This window comes from Pinus tabuliformis, chromosome 2_2 (genome assembly GCF_031772625.1).
Source record: "Pinus tabuliformis cultivar Carrire ecotype Pingquan chromosome 2_2, CPIR1, whole genome shotgun sequence".
In the NCBI taxonomy this organism is placed as follows: domain Eukaryota; kingdom Viridiplantae; phylum Streptophyta; class Pinopsida; order Pinales; family Pinaceae; genus Pinus; species Pinus tabuliformis.
This window is the reverse complement of record NC_142300.1, coordinates 1,187,787,337-1,187,803,957: the sequence shown is the minus strand read 5'-3', so window position 1 is coordinate 1,187,803,957 and position 16,621 is coordinate 1,187,787,337. Positions and strand designations below refer to the sequence as shown.

Here is a 16,621-nt window from a genome sequence, read left to right as displayed (position 1 = left end):
ATACAACTCACCACAAATTGGAAGTCATGGAAGCATTACTTCCAAAAATGTGTTCTACAACAAATCCCTTTATTAGGAGAGAGAAAATGGATTATCGGAAATACAATCTAAGGTCTGTGAATTCGAAAGAAAATCAAGTGATGTAGTTAGAGAATTTCTATCCCTATTTGTTTTCCTTTAATTTAAAATAAAATTAAGTAGATATAAACTTAAATTCAAAAAAAGGGTTAGATATATATAAACTCTTTATCCAATTGAACATAAAATTTCATGATAAGAAACATTATGAAAAAAATCTTATTACTTAATTTTTTATATTTGTTAATTTTTTTATATTAAATAAAAATTCATAATAAGAAACATTATCATAAACATCTTATTATGCTAATTTTTTATACTAATTTTTAATATTGGTTAATTTTTAATATTATTTTTTAATATATATTAGTTTAAAATAATGTTTAATTTATATATATAAATTATATAAACTTAAAATTTTCAATATAATAATAATTATTACTTTAAATTATGAGTATTTTAAATATATATTTTTTGTATAAGAAGTAGATATTAAGCAATAATGTTTCCTATTATACTTATTTAAATATTATATAGATTATAAATAGATAATTATTTAAACACACAATTTTTACTTTAAAAAAGTCTGTGAATATATGTATATGTGTGAGAAATTTAAATTTAAATTTAAATATTTATTAATATAATTTTAAATTTAATATCAACAATTTGTAAATTAATATAATCCTAATGCTATTTTTGGATATAATTATTATGTATGTGGAACAAATATTGTGTTCAATGTTTGGGGTGGACATTCAACCCATCCCCACAACATACTGATTAGAAAACACTGCATATAATATTATATAGTTGTGAGGAAAGGAGAGATGAGGTGCCTTGATGAATTAGCATCCCTCCAAATCAAAAGCATTCAAATAACCTTAATTTTTAATACTCAAGATGGCTACAAGTTAATCCAATTTTGGAAACCTTTAATTCAAACATTGATATTTCTTTTTTCCCAAATATTATTATATTAATTTTTCTCATGCCATGTTTTCTTCTTTTTTTTCCCTTCTTTTTATTAATTCCCCCTTCTTATCATTTTAATCATAAATGTATTTCCACTAGCCTTATCACCTCTTTTAATTCTATATTAGTCCCCTTCTCTCATAATATATTTTTTTTAATTATTGAATAAAAAATTTCTTAGCTTTTAATTTAAAATTTATTTCTAATTTTTCAATCTCTTGTACATTTTTCCTTTTAATTTTCACATTATTTTTAATTATTTATTCATTCTTAATGTCTAATTTTTTTAATTTTTTTAAACAATCATCTTTTATTGACTCCATTAACCTACAGCCAATAAATTGTAATATTCCTTCTAAGAAACACTTACATAATCATATTTGCACTATTTTCTAATATTCTACTTCATTTAGTCCATGAAAGTGTGTGTGGTGTCTTGTCAAAACATTAGATACAATCTTCATTCCACATACATAACAAAAATATGAAAAATTGACAATACAATAATTATAAAATATGAAAACCTCAATGCTCGTGATTAATATAATTTATAAATAAATTAAAAATTAAAATATGTATTTTAGAAATGTTAAACCTTAAAAATTACAATTACAAAACTTAGACCATAGCAATTTCTAGCAAATCATCAAACAAAACTCACCCTTGTAATAATTCTTCTCATCCAATAATGCCAACTTTTCATGATGGCTATATTGGATAGAATATTCAGTGAATCAGCAATGCAATCATGATGGCTATATTAGATGGAATATTCAGTGAATCAACCATCAAAATAAGCTCAAACTTATTTTATAATTCAATAACAAAATAAAATTCCATAGATATTAAATCCATCGTTTGTGAACCATGGTGTATAGAATGACAATTTCAAGCAAATCATCAGGAGACGCATGAAAGTTAGTTCCACTCATCCAATAACGCCAAATACTAATCAATTTGAACTGAGCCGTATCACGATGGCTATTTTGGATGGAGCCATATTATAACTCCATAAGCCAATATAACTCTATCATTAGTGTAATGGTCACTTTCAATTAGATGATTTTAGTGTAGTTTATTAAAACAAATAAAATTTTCTGAATTGGATTTAGTCCATTGGAGTTGCATCCTGAAAATCTGATAAAGACATGCTATAAAATATATTAATTTGTATGTAGTCAATGTGATGAAATTGTAATTTTGTTACGTTGCTGTATTAATTTTGTATGAAGTTGCGTTGTTTTCAAGCGATTAAACTGTATTAATTTCCAGTAAACATAGGTAAAACTAAATCAATCCAAACTCTTGCAAGAATCTGTATTAAATATTTCACCATTGAAAGTATGTTGAATTGTCATATGAATTCATGTTTCTAAATGAATTACAGATTCTCCGTAGGAAAAGGACCGTTGGGAGCGTTTCTAAATAAGGTCCAACAACCTCCATCTCATATTTTTTCTTCATTCGGTTGACCGTCAAGTTCATTCACTATCGAAGCGTTAATCACGGAGCTTCACTGTAGAAGGTTAATCATGGAGATGCACTGCGTGGTACTATAGGTTATTAGTGAAATAATATGTTTGTTTATTGAAAGTGATAGAAATTTTAAAAAAGTAATGAGAATATTTTAAATCGCAAATCATACTGATTTATTATTGATCGCAACACTTACAATATACAGTATATCGATTTGGATATATCTAGATCATGATACCAACTTATAATATAACAATCAACAATTTTTAAAACTCACAATAACAACCATTTACTTCTAACAAAAATTGATCTCTTAAGTAAAGTAAAACAATAAAAACTAAAACTAAACCCAAAAAACACAAATGCAGATACACTGCTTACCAATACTCTTCACATGTGTTACTAGACCATCATTATATACAATACCATACCATCATTATATACAATACTATAGGGGCATTAATACCCTATGATAATATAAATCATCAATAAAATAATATACTTATTTAAATCTAACTAATAATATATAATATAGATCATTAATAAAATAATATACTTACTTAAATCTAATTAATAACCCAGCTTTATAACATAACATTGTATATATTATATACAATAACATACCATCATTATATACAATACTATAGGGCCATTAATACCCTATTATAATATAAATCATCAGTAAAATAATATACTTATTTAAATCTACCTAATAACATATAATATAGATCATCAATAAAATAATATCCTTACTTAAATCTAATTAATAACCCAGCCTTATAACATAACATTGTATATATTGATTGCTGTGTTGCCATACCTATCTCATAAGAGCCCATAAAAGATGTGCAGCAAAGACGTGCCAAATCGCCTCTGATCTTCATTTGCGTGCGCAATGACATCATAAACGATAAGTAGCTTTCATTACACATTCCTACACTTCCAGTTGGTTTAATCATTACTGTTTCATTTCGGATTTTGTCTTTTTCCCACCTACTCTTCCTTCAATCATTCTATTATAACTTCGTCATAGAGGGTTTACCTTTGTTACATCGCATCATAGAGCCTATTTCCCTCTGTTGCATTAGATTACATAACGTTAATAGATAACACTATTTGAATATGTAAACAGAGTCGTTATTGATTCAAAATCATCTAAGTATGTCACCTAGATGAGTGGTACATAAAACTTAAATAGCAACTAGTTATGATGTATTATTGAAATTGATAAAAATTTAAAAAAATAATGAGATACTGGTTGCACACATTCTAAATTACAAATTACACTGATTTATTATTGATTATAATAGTTATAATATATATAATGCACTGATTTCAATACATCTACATCATGATTCCAATTTACAATGATACCAACTCATAACATAAGGATCAACCATTTTTTTAAACCGATATCTCCAGAATCATAATAACAACTGCATACGACACCTTCAACCAAAAAAATTGTTCTCTCAAGTAAAATTAAACAATAAAAACAAAAACTAAACCCAAAAAAGCACAAATATTTCCAAAACTGAACCTACTCTTCAAACTTCTTTTTATATTTGGTCAGAGTTCTTTCTGCCTACTCTTCAAACTTCAAGCACTCTATTAAGACTACGCCACCAAGGGGTTCCCAGTGCTAATTTCACAATCAAAGAGCAAATTGTGATCTTCTACTCACTATGGCTCCCCATGTTTTGGTTATACCATATCCAGTTCAGGGTCAGATAACTCCACTGGTACGACTCTCTGAGATGCTTTCTTCCAAAGGCATTCATGTCACCTTCATCAACACCGAATCCAATCATTCCAAAATTATGAAAGCCCGCAGTTATCACGACGGGATTTCAGTTGGTCCGAATTCAAACATTAGCTTCGCACAGGTTTCAGACGGCCTACCGCTGGATTTTGACCGACAGGCCAATTTTTTGGAATATTACCCATTTGTAATGTACAAAATGAGAGATTCTGCGGAAGATCTGATACAAAATCACCTCCATACAGAAGCTGGCAAGCCCCTGTTCTCGCTTATAATCGGCAGCTTCTTTCTCTTTTGGACGTCTCTCGTCGCCAAGAAATTTAAGGTTCCTTTCGTCTGTTTCTGGTCGCAGTCTGTGAGTGTTTATACCATCCATAAACATCTCCCCCTAATTATCTCCAACGGTGGCATTCCTCCAAAGAAAGAAGGTACACTTCTCTGCTGCCTTTTGAACTGAAAAAAAAAGATTTAGGTGTTTTGATATGTAACGAACACGTATTTATTTTTACAGATTCCAAAGTCATGATTGATTATATTCCGGGGCTTCCTCCATTGAAGCATGAGGATCGGCCATCAATTATCCAGGCGGGAGACACGTCTAGTGAATTTTATAAAAATGTTGTGCAACAGATCGCTTTGCTAGACGAGGCAGAATGGATTATCGGAAATACAGTGTACGAACTCGAAAGAGAAGCAAGCGATGCAGTTCGAGAAACTGCAGCTCCAATCTACTCACTCGGTCCGTTTCTTCCATCAGTTTATCTCGAAGCCGAGTGCAAGAATAAGGAGATGTCAATGAATTCCACGTCATTAAGTCTGTGGGCGGAAGCAGATTGTTCGCAGTGGCTGGATTCGACGGCCAGATCCTCTGTTCTGTACGTTTCCTTTGGAAGCCTCGCTCGCATGTCCAAAACTCAAGTGGAAGAGATAGCGATGGGTTTATTGGAAAGTGGGCAGAATTTCCTGTGGGTAGTCCGTCCAGGTATGTTAGGTTCTGATGATGATGGCGACGTTCTACCAGAGGGGTTTTTGGAGAAAACGAAAAATCAAGGCCTGGTGGTTCCGTGGTGTACTCAATTATCAGTGTTATCTCATCCTTCCGTTGGGGGTTTCTTCACCCACGGGGGTTGGAATTCAACAATGGAGAGCGTGAGTTTGGGGGTCCCCATGTTGGTTTTTCCACAGGCGTATGATCAGTACACCAATAGAATGCTTGTGGTTAACCAGTGGAAGATTGGATTAGGGTTAGAGGCATGTAGGGACGATGGATTGATAGAGCGGGAAGAGATTGCAAGAGCTGTCAAATTTCTGGTGGGAAGCAAAGAAGGGGAAGAGATGAGGAGGAAGAGTAAAGAAATTAGAGAAACGATAAGACAAGCAGCAAGTGACGGAGGATCCTCTTGGGTTAAGCTGCAACGTTTGGCCGACTATATTAAGACAACGTGCACCGAAGGAGTTGGATCAGAAGTATGAGCAGCGTCAAATCTCCAAGAAGTTCACAAACTATCACCGGTTACCAAAATTTGGTAAAAATTAATTGTATTTCTCGGAAAGATATTTCTATGGTCACCGTATTTCTCGGAAAGATATTTCTATGGTCACCGTGAATTCGATGATTATGTAGAAAATAAGAAAGCTGAGAATGACATTTGAGAAGATCCATGGCATCAACATGGCTATTTATTATACTTGTAGTTAGCAAGCAAGATAAAACGTAATCAGTGTTTTATTGATTGACTTGTTATTAGTTTTAGTTGGACTAAAATAATTTAAAGTTCATTCAAAATTTAATATTATAAAATAAATTTATTTTTTTTAAATAAAATTTAAACTTTTTTATCTCACATATTATTGATTCAAATATTTTACGTATTATTATATAATGATGATAAAATTAACTTCAAAATGTTACAACATTAATTATAACTGTACAATCCTACTATAAATTCTGTTTCAAATTAATTACTCGTGTAAAATTCTTCTCTAAATTCTATTTCAAATTCCGATATGAGAAAATTACATAATATGAACATGTGAATATTTAAAAAGCTGGGATCTGCACATAAAGATTCGGACAGAATTCATTAAATGTTTGAGCACGGAATTCATTGGATGTTTGAGCTAACCCAGTTCGACTCTGCGTCTCCGCTGGATTGAATAAGAACTCCTCGAATCAGATCAAGCATATCATTTGAGTTTCATTTAAAGAGTACTATTAGGATTTGTATTCACTGAGTACTCATCTCTATATAATTGTTCATATTGTATTAAAATAATTTGGTTTTTTTGCTTTACTTGAGTTAAAACAAGGGAAGCTGCATCGCAGCAAGTCCCTGCCAAGTTACTTTTACAAGTTAAAATTATAAGAATATAAAGTTATCATAGCTAAAGTTTTATAATATGAGTGTGCCAGTGCATTAAAGAGTTGCCCCAAGAAAAATACACGAGTGTCTTACCATAGGAACAACTGGAAATAATCCTAGGGTCTCCGATAAAGTATCTTGAAGATAGTGCATATTATTCAATACTGTGTTGGGCAGACTCTGAGAAAACATAGTAATAGATTCTTTAATGGTCACACATTCATTCTCCTTGACCACGTCATGAATTTCTTGAAGAAGCTTTTTTTCAACATCAGGTTGCTTGCAAAGCAAATGAAAAAACCAACAAAGGGTTCCTGCAGTTGTGTCCCGGCCAGCTATCATGAAATTCGTAATAACATCTCGTAGATACTTGTCAGCGTATTTCTCCGGTTGCTCCTCAGCTTTACATGAAATATGCAAAACAACCGCATGGAATTATGGACATACACGCATACATAATTGTATTCATATTACATGTTTAAATTATATACAATAATTATGAAAAAATGGTAGGTTTAGGAACCCTAGTCATACGAAATTAATACAATATATATAAACATAAAGGATTCCAAAACAAGTTTCTTATTGATACTGTGGATTTAAGTGAAAAAATTGTTAAGAAACAAAGTATCGAGATAAGTACAACATACTAGAGGTTGAGCATGCTGAAAACGTATACAATAAGCTGAGAAGAAGCATATGCATTTATGATTACAAAACCTTAATCTCCATATCATTAAATACTTGTGGAAGAAGAGTAATGTTAATGGATGTTAAAAGTTAAAGAAAAATTAAATTATTGTATTGAGAAATTCTGAGTTGGGGGTTTGTAAGCCAAAACTGCTATAATAAAGCAATTATGTTAGAACCTTCACATAATATAATTCTAAAGTAAATTTTGGAACAGAGGGACTCCTTAGCAAACTTACATTAAGAGTGTACAAAAAGCTATAACTGAGTGGCATGTTAGAAGAAAATGAACGATTAGGGGATTTGACAATACTTTCTAGTTTATAATTATCTTCAGAAAAAAGAAGAAGAGTAAACCCCTTCTTCCACAATTTTCATTCGAGTCAACCCCTGTATTGAGATGACTTTTTGCGTTCTGAGACCGAAGTACCAACATGATAAAAACTTAGTACAATGGTTTGACTACTCTTAATATCTAAAATATAGGCTTTACAGTGAGAATATGTACAAACGATATACGCTCAGCAGTAAACAAACATTATACGCTAAAGAACTGACGGATGCATTTTGTACATACTTTATATGTTTCGCTAAATGTACACTGCATTATGTGAAAATACTGTTACATATCCGCAGCAAGAAAATCTTAGGAATAACCCTTCTATCTCAGACGTGATCCTTCAACATCCTGGCTAGTTTGCTGGAGCCTTTGGAGCAAACACACGTCATTTAAAGAAAGCAAACAATATAAATCTCACCAATGGGTCATTAAGCCTAACTCAGAGAGACTAAATGAACAAGAAGACTTTAGAGGTTGATGACGTACTGCCCTGGACCAAAACTATTGGTGTGAACAACAGCAGAGTTTGGAATAAATGACCGCATTGCACCAGTTAAAAATTCTAAATCTGATGGACCCCAGATGTTAACCTGTTAAAACATAGGAACCTACAAATTTTAGAACATGATAAATTTTCACTAGTATAAGGATGTCTTAATACTTTAGTGTTCAATTTGACCTCCTAGAAAAAATCTTCCAACGTAAAAGAGGGCATAAAATTTGCTTACTGTCATTGCATCATCCCCTATGCCAGCCATCGTCAGGAGAAGACCTGCAAAGCACGATCATGGTGTAATTCCATTTGTGATTGCTTGAGAAAATCATAATCTAGATATAGACACCAATTCAAAAGAAAAAGATCACTCCTGTTGCCTGCATATCAACCCTAGTTCTGCGTACAATAGATAAAAACTGACCAAATATTTCGACAACTAACCTGGAATGCCACCCGCAGTTTCTGAGCAAACCAGGGTAAGAAATATGTGATCTAACTGAGAGCCAACCCTTATAGGTTATCAGTCCATGTGCATAATAATCTTATCAAATCTAAGAGCGTGATATTTTGCTATTGGGTGTCTAACGGCTCAAGTAAACTTGAATATTTTATCTTACAGAGAAGGCAGACACATTAAGAAAACAATGATTTATAAAGCTGTATATAAGTGATCCAAATAACACTAATTCAAAAGCACAGCTTACTCTTGATAGCTTGAATTTGTGTTCAGCAGAGAAGCGTTGCAGCCCCTGATACAAAAAAGAATAGTCCATTCAGAGACATGTTGACCAGATTTAATGTTCAAATACATTGAAAATACCAGCACGATTACCCATACTTTTAACCCAAAAGCCGCATAACCTATGACTGTAAGCGATTCATTGAGTTCAAAAGGAAGCGACTAGCTGGCCTGTTTTGTCTAGGAATCAATAGTTGCAAGTACCAACCAGTAGTCACAGTTTCAAAACCCACAAAGTGCTTCAATTGCCTACGCGACATGGATTCAATCGGTAATTTTAACGCTATACCGAAAGCAGATATCCCCACCATCGGGGACTCCAGTCCTGTGTGGAAAGCTCTCTATTTTTTTATGGCCTGGTAAAGCTATGATATTTTAGTTTAACTTGAACTCACCTCTCCAGCATTGAATATGAAGCGCTGTTGATCAAAAAACAGCAGAACAGATGGGAATGTATCTTGCGTATCCATCCCAGTCCCCAGAATCTGTAACAAAGATAACGAGGACAAAACCTCAGAAACCTAAAGCCAATAAAATAAAATTTAAAAGCAGGTTCGTATGATTCAGCAGGCTAGTAATAAAAATCTCTTCCCAATGTATTCAGCAACTAAGCAATTTGCGAGTACTGAGACTGGCGAAGCCACAGTTCAAAAGCTTACCTGAAGAGCTAGGAGATCTGGGAAATGGTTTCGAGGAACTATTACTTGAAGCCCTCCCCCTTTTCGCAACTTCATCAGAAATCGCAGAGGCCTCCCGTTCCTCCCGTTCAGCAACTTCATCAGCAATCGCAGAGACCTCAAGCGCTTACCTTGCCTCCGGAGAAGTTGCTTCCAACCGGCTTTGGGCTTTGACAAGTGCGACGAAGGCTAACAGCTGTTGAACCATGGTGCATCATGGCATGCACCAGCTGCCAATGTAGAACATTGCAAGAGGGAACACCGAGCTTTACTAAACCGCATACCGGGCAGAAGTAATGCTAGCATTAAACCAGACACCGTGACGGTTAGCGCGAAAATGCACCGGGTTTATTCCTCCTTTAAGCTATGGTCCGGCCTCTTCCGCCTCGGGAAGAGGCCAAATAAGATGGCGCACGATGGCCAAAGAATGACTGCAAACAAAACTTAGCATATCCCACTAATAACCGCCGTATAACAGAGAAACGCAGGGGTCAATTAATGCTAAGTGGGGGTCCTATCGATCACTATAGTCCCTGCCGGATGCCAGATGGCAGGGACTAATAAGATAAAAATATGTAACTGACATCTCTAATTAAGGTTACATTAAAAATACACCTAGATTATAACTATCTTGCATGTTATAGTTGTTTTTTATTTAAATTCAATAGAAGATATGTATAAAGCTTAATACTTAAAAAAAAAGTTTTTTGTTTTATAAAAAAATTATTTGTTAATTTATTTTTGTTTTATAAAAAATACATTTTTTAATTTAATTAAAATAAATTAATTCAATGTGGAATTTATTTTTTAAATAATCTAATTTATAAAAAAGTTAAAAACTATTTAAATTCATTTAAAAAAGTTAAAAACTATTTAAATTCATTTATTTTAAATATTATAAGGTTCACATTATTTTTATTATTTATTAAAAGATGGATTAGTTAGTATTTAATGTGAAATGGGAGGGTTGTTCATGTGAAACAACCCTCCCATTTCATGAGAAACAACCCTAACATGTGAAAACAAAAGGTTGTTCATTATTGATTGTTCATAGAGTGCTCACAAATCTAGTCTTTGCATATATACAAAAACATTCTCTAAGCAATAATTAAACATTAATAATGTGTGTATTTGAGTAGAGAATTCAAGCACTCATGGGCCAAAGTGGACCATTAGTCTCATGAAAGTTTGTGAATGAAAGTAAAAGTCATAGGCAAATGAAAAATTATAAAAGAAATATTTTATTATTATTAATATATTAAACTTTTCAATTCATCAAGTTGTTAAAATAAATAAATATATATGAAAAAATGATGAATATGTTGAACAATAATCACAATCCCAAATTTAAAAAATTTAAATTGATATTAAAATAAAGCTGCAAGTACCATGTGTAAAGCATAACACAGATAGAAATGGACAATAACAATAAAATTCATTTATGAACTGCTTTTTGGATGCGGGACTTAGTAAAATAAATGTTCAAGATAATAATAAACTAAGCACCATGTAAGCTTTTTATGTTAAGTAATTTAAATTTCATGAAAAACCCAAAATTTATGTTTAAAAGAAAATTCATCAAATGGGGTATATTTATAAAGACAAAATAAGTAATGATTTGCTATCAAAATGTTTAAACTTTACAAATTGCATAACTTGTTCTAGATCCATTCATTAAAAAGAGGTCAAATTGAATGTAAAATTCTTTAAATGTATGAGCAAAAGCTCTATAGGGTGGATAGACATTGTCCCTTTCGGAACTCAAATTAATATTAGGGTGGAATTTGATTGTGAAATTTCCATTCATGACTTATTTTGGTCGCTTGATCATTTTTTACTAATCATGTGTTGGGCATGGAATCCACCCAAGGCATGTTTTGGGGCTCAAAGCCCAAATTTTGACCCAATATTGTTGTAAAGACTCCGCGAATTGCGAGCGTGGAGCACGAAATGTATGATAGAGTCATAGGGTTGTCCACCCTAGTTTCGTAATGTAATGTTGGCCTATCCATGGTACGTAGACCATGGGATTGTATAAATAGAGCGAGGCTCCAAGTGTAAAAGATAACTAAGAACTAACAGAGGAGAGCGAAGTAGAAGCGAAGAGCAAGAGTTTAAGTGTCTTGGGTCGTAGGGTAGGAGAAGGCTCTGCAGCTGAGTGCGCAGAGGCCTAGTAGTCTATAGCTGAGTGCGCGGACCCCTGCAGCTGAGTGCACAAGGCAGAGTTGAGTCTGTAACTAAGAAATAGAATAATAAAGAGAAGTTTTATTTAAAATCTATGTATTTGTTCTTGGGTTATTGCACGTTTGATATAAATTGCAAATAGACTATTTATTTACTACGTGCAACTGTACAAATGGTGTATATTGTTAAGTGTAACTTAAAGCATGCAAGTAGACTAAGATAATAAACTAACATTGGAATATCAGTAAGGACTTGGGTAATAATAGCATTCGGTCCCCGAGTAGGGCTGAGCGAAGGTAGCATTTCAGGCTGCGAGGTACGAGAAAGCACGCGTAGCGACATTCATGCAGGGTCAAACCACATACCACTTGAACTCATCAGACATGTCAAGGGTGCAAAAACCTAGTTCTAGCACCCTCCTATACTACTTCGGGTGATACCTCAGTCTGTGCTCCACGAACTATTGCCAAATGGGCTAATAGTACCGGGATTTGTTTGGCTAAATCACCTTTGAACCTGAGTCAGGTCCTAACAAGCCAACAAATGGTTTCGTTGCCGAGACCGGGATCTGCATAAGAGATGCTTGATGTTGTGTCACTAGAATCCAATAAAGAAAGAAATTGAAGAGTGGCTAGACAGAAAAATTCACGAGTTCGTGGCTCAGGAAAACAAGAATTCGCGAGTATTGAGGGAAGAGTTGTTAGAGCGCTACTTGTATATGGAAATCCATGAAATTTTCTTTGCGTACTTCCCCTATGAGTGATACGAGTGGATCGCAAAGTTAGCAAACAGTCAAGGAAGGTGTAGGCTCGACAAAACTATTGTGTGCACTCCAAAGTTGGTGCGCAAACTAGAAGCATCAGAAGATAAGATCGTGCGCCCTGTGGACCATTGGATCGACTGAATTATAGGAGGGTTTATCACCGAGTTTGCGGTAGACACTTCAGTCAGCTACAGTGAGGCGGAACGACGCTTCCTCAAAGGACTGTGAGGTAAGTATGTTAAATATTTGAACACTTGGATTAAGATGCTATTGTGTGAAAAGCGGGTTATGCGAATCAATTAATATTTGGGGCTACGCGAAGTGGGAGGATCTATAGAAATGAAGGTAGCGCAGAGATAGAAATGAGCCCCTTGATTTCACCTTGAGGGGAAAGTGAGGAAGAGCTCGCGAAAGTTTCACCAAGAAGTGTGATCAGTGTGATAAGCTAGCGAATTCCACGCATACCACCCCCACCTACACCACCACTAGTTTCACCATATTCAATATGGCGAGAGCAATAAAGTTTCCAGTTCAATATGGCGAGAGCAATAAAGTTTCCAGTGTTCAAAGAAGTAGGGAATGAAGATCTGAACCAATTTTGGTTCGTGGTAAAGGTTGTATGGGAAGTGCAAGGGGTCACGGATTACAACCTAAAGAAAGCAACGCTGGTGAGCGCCTTGCAGGATCGCTCACTAACATGGTACATTAAGCATTCCAATGACAATCCAAACGCAGGAATTACGAATATCGAAGATGCGCTAAACAAGGAATTTAGAAGGGAAAAATTGGAGACACAGTGAATTATCGAGTTTAAGGAAATCTCGATGCTTCCAGGCAAGACCCCCTGGGAGCTGGATTAGAGACTGAAGGGTATGATTAGTGAAGCCAATCTAACCTTAACGGATGGACAACACCGCACATGGTTCGTAGCGTCATTAACAACGCATCTAAGGACCATGTTATCGCAGCATAAGCTATTCACTTAGGCCGAAGCATTGGAGATCGCAATGAGACTACACGAGACCCCGATACAAGATCCTAACCTGGGAGTCCAACAGATCCATGCGCAGTTGAAAAACTTGTGTCTGGAGATGCAAAGATTGAAACAAGACAGGACAGCTTGCCCAGAAGCGCGCGAGGAGGTATGGTGCATAAAGTGAGAAAGCCAAGGACATGATAAGGAACATTGCCTAGTCTTTGCGAACTACCTGGTGGGAGGAGGGTCGATGCCATTAAGACCAGAGGCACAAGCAAGACCGAGCGTGGCACCTACATTATGGTGCGTGATTTGTCAGATAGGACGGAAGCATGCTACAAATAATTGCTACCTATTATAGAAGTATGCGCAAACGTCCTAGTAGTTATTCTGTAATTTCTACAAGTCAGTAGGCCACGATGAACGCACGTGTAGAAGTTACGAAATGATGATGGATCAGACTCCTACCTACAAAGTTTAGACTCAAACACGAGCCCTCAGTCAAAATGTAGGGATGGCGTGGACTGGATTTCAGGGGCACGGACGAGGTCAAGACAGAACGAGACCAGGAAGGGGTCGCAGACAGCTGATTTGTTACAATTGCGGAGGGCCGGGGCATTACGCCCGCGATTGTACAAATCCAATGAAAGCATCATGTTTATATTGTACCTGGTTTGATCATGAAACAGAGGACTACCCCACACTGATAGCCAGGTTGCACAGTAAAGGAACACTCAAGCCTCCCCCAACTCAGAACCTCCAAATGATGAGGTCTGAGCCACACAAGGAGGACCTGAATGTAAACATCATGCTCCAAAGTAGTATCATGACAGGAGATGACAAGGGCAAGTAGCCTGAAGAAAGTGCTTGGTTTCGTAAGGCTCCAACAAAGGAACCAAAGTTCGATTTGGAGCGGGCAGAGGAGACATTCATGGAAGCTTAAGAAGAGCTTCACGGAGGCCTCCACTTCTGGTAGTAAAGACAAAATAGAACTGGAGATGGACCCATCAATGCTCACTACCTTTTTGGAGACATGCATGAAGCTATTGTGTGACAAAAAAGCGGTGAAAGCACTGCAAGAAATTATCACTAGATATGTTGGATCAGGGGAAACACGTGTAGGCCAAAAGCTCAGGAAACACACAACATGAACAGGAAGGGAGATGAGATTGACTGCGCAAATCAAATAATATGAAATGGATCAAGTGATTTTGGATCTAGGATCGGACGCGAACGTCCTACCAAAGGAGACATGGGAGCGCATGGGCAGGCCCACATTGCAATGGTCTTCTATTCAATTGCGAATGGCGAACCAACAAAAGATCCTACCAATGGGAAGATTGTAGGGAATAATGGTAGATATAAAAGGTGCGAGCGCACTTGCAGATTTTGAAGTGATAGAGATTGTTGATGACAACAATCCCTATCCCGCGCTACTAGGAATAGATTGGGCCAGTGACATGAATGGAGTAATAAATCTAAAGAAGCGTAAGATGATTTTTGAGAAAAATTCACTACGCATAGTGGTACCTTTAAACCCTGGAGAAGGATTGTGCTACACAGAGTGAGTGCGCGATGATGAGAGCGATGACGATATAGATTATAGCTACAAGATAACCACTCGGGAATAGGATTGGGTGAATCCTACAGCAGATGGCAGGACTTCGTGGGAGCACGAAAGCTCTTGTACTTCAGACTCAGATGAGGAAATAGAATGTTGGCAGAACTGGTTACACGAGGTAACCACGCTAAACTACAACATGATGATAAGGTTGTTGCACTGCGTGACAATAGAGGTATGAGATCTGCCTATGTATGACAGGTTAACAACGGTGGATGATTTCTTGAACAAGTTTGAGAGAGAAGTGCCAGAACAATAGTGTTTAGATGCTCTAAACTGGGTACTGTGCACTATGCCCGCAAGGTGGTGGGGTATGCACCAACAGAATTTTGAGGACTAGCGGGAATGCAGAAGGATGATGCTCATGCAGTTTGGAAAGCCTCAGATGCGGATGAAACTGGGTATGATGGATGAAACAACATGCGTGCCCACCTCTCCGGATGGGTACAAGCGTATTGTACGCAACCTGCATGAATGCACACCGTCCTCGCGATAGGAAACAAGATCGACAAGCAGGAGCGGGCAAGATGATGGAGTATGATAAGACCAAGCATGCCAAAGATTATCCAGCCTTTGACAAAGTGTGCGAAGTACTAAACACAGCCCACCATGTGAGATACGCTGACTGGGACCTGTGCATACTAACGGTTCTATGGGCTTATAGGACCATGTGCAAAACCATGACTGCACTGGCACTTCTGACGTTGAAGTATGAAGTAAATGTTGTAATCCCTATGGAGCATGCAACGCCTGGTCTACACATGGCAGCACCTGTAGATATGACGATCCGTGAAGGCTGAAAAGAAGGAATCACACAGTTGCCAGAAACAAAACACATGAGACTTGAGGAAGAAATCTAACAGGGAAACCTTAGACTTCACGAACTTGAGAAGGAAAGGGTACGGTTAAGAGGGAAAAGCGCTTTGATGGATGCAGAGGTCAAGATGCTGGAGGACGAAATAAAGGAGTAGTTTCTCACTGAAAAAACTAGGATGGTAAGGCAAGGTGTGTACGATCATACTGACAAGTTTGAGAACTATCACGTGAATTGTTTAGTCTGATGCTTGGCTTGGACCACATATTACTAAGAGTAGGGACTAGGGTAGCACGTTGCAAATGAGGAAGTGCACAACCATAGATGGTGGGGATTCACCAAGAACCATGATGGAGGACAAGATGGAGCCCCACACGGGTGGTGTAACCACCTGACTAGCTAGGAGAAGGACAGTCTTAACACTCCAGGCAGTTGGAAGGGAGCGTGGGACTATAAACTATACTTCCCGGGATCTGCACGTTGTTGGAGATGTGCAAAGAAGCAAAGAATCACAAGGTCTGCGACCGCGCATGGGGACTCCAATGCCACGCAGATTGGTCGGAAAGTGACCATTGAAGTCAATGTTCATGATGGGATGATCGACTTGAGGCCAAATGGAGTGGACAACAGACATTTAAGACGTGATTTATGGGCAAGATTTGGGAAA

The 16,621-nt window shown here is 36.2% G+C and overlaps 2 protein-coding genes across 4 annotated transcripts; one reads left to right on the top strand and one right to left on the bottom strand.

Moving 5' to 3' along the window:
- The first annotated feature begins 4,125 nt into the window (after positions 1 to 4,125).
- Positions 4,126 to 5,895, top strand: LOC149197731 (UDP-glycosyltransferase 86A1-like). The gene is made up of 2 exons (XM_089403981.1): positions 4,126 to 4,719; positions 4,803 to 5,895. The coding sequence occupies exons 1-2, from the start codon at positions 4,215 to 4,217 to the stop codon at positions 5,762 to 5,764; spliced, it is 1,467 nt and encodes a 488-aa protein (XP_089260107.1). The 5' UTR covers positions 4,126 to 4,214; the 3' UTR covers positions 5,765 to 5,895.
- A 950-nt stretch (positions 5,896 to 6,845) lies between these two features.
- Positions 6,846 to 9,883, bottom strand: LOC149197730 (tRNAse Z TRZ4, mitochondrial-like). Of its 3 annotated transcripts, XM_089405932.1 has the most exons (7): positions 9,579 to 9,863; positions 9,315 to 9,404; positions 8,885 to 8,929; positions 8,622 to 8,676; positions 8,413 to 8,456; positions 8,171 to 8,274; positions 6,846 to 7,055 (listed from the first exon to the last, which is right to left on the bottom strand). In XM_089405932.1, the coding sequence occupies exons 1-7, from the start codon at positions 9,696 to 9,698 to the stop codon at positions 7,052 to 7,054; spliced, it is 462 nt and encodes a 153-aa protein (XP_089262058.1). In that variant the 5' UTR covers positions 9,699 to 9,863; the 3' UTR covers positions 6,846 to 7,051. The 3 variants fall into 3 exon arrangements, with proteins under 3 accessions (XP_089262058.1, XP_089262059.1, XP_089262057.1); XM_089405933.1 differs by lacking the exon at positions 8,171 to 8,274 and having other exon boundaries at positions 9,579 to 9,883; XM_089405931.1 differs by lacking the exon at positions 6,846 to 7,055 and having other exon boundaries at positions 7,951 to 8,274; positions 9,579 to 9,851.
- Between the last annotated feature and the right edge of the window lie 6,738 nt (positions 9,884 to 16,621).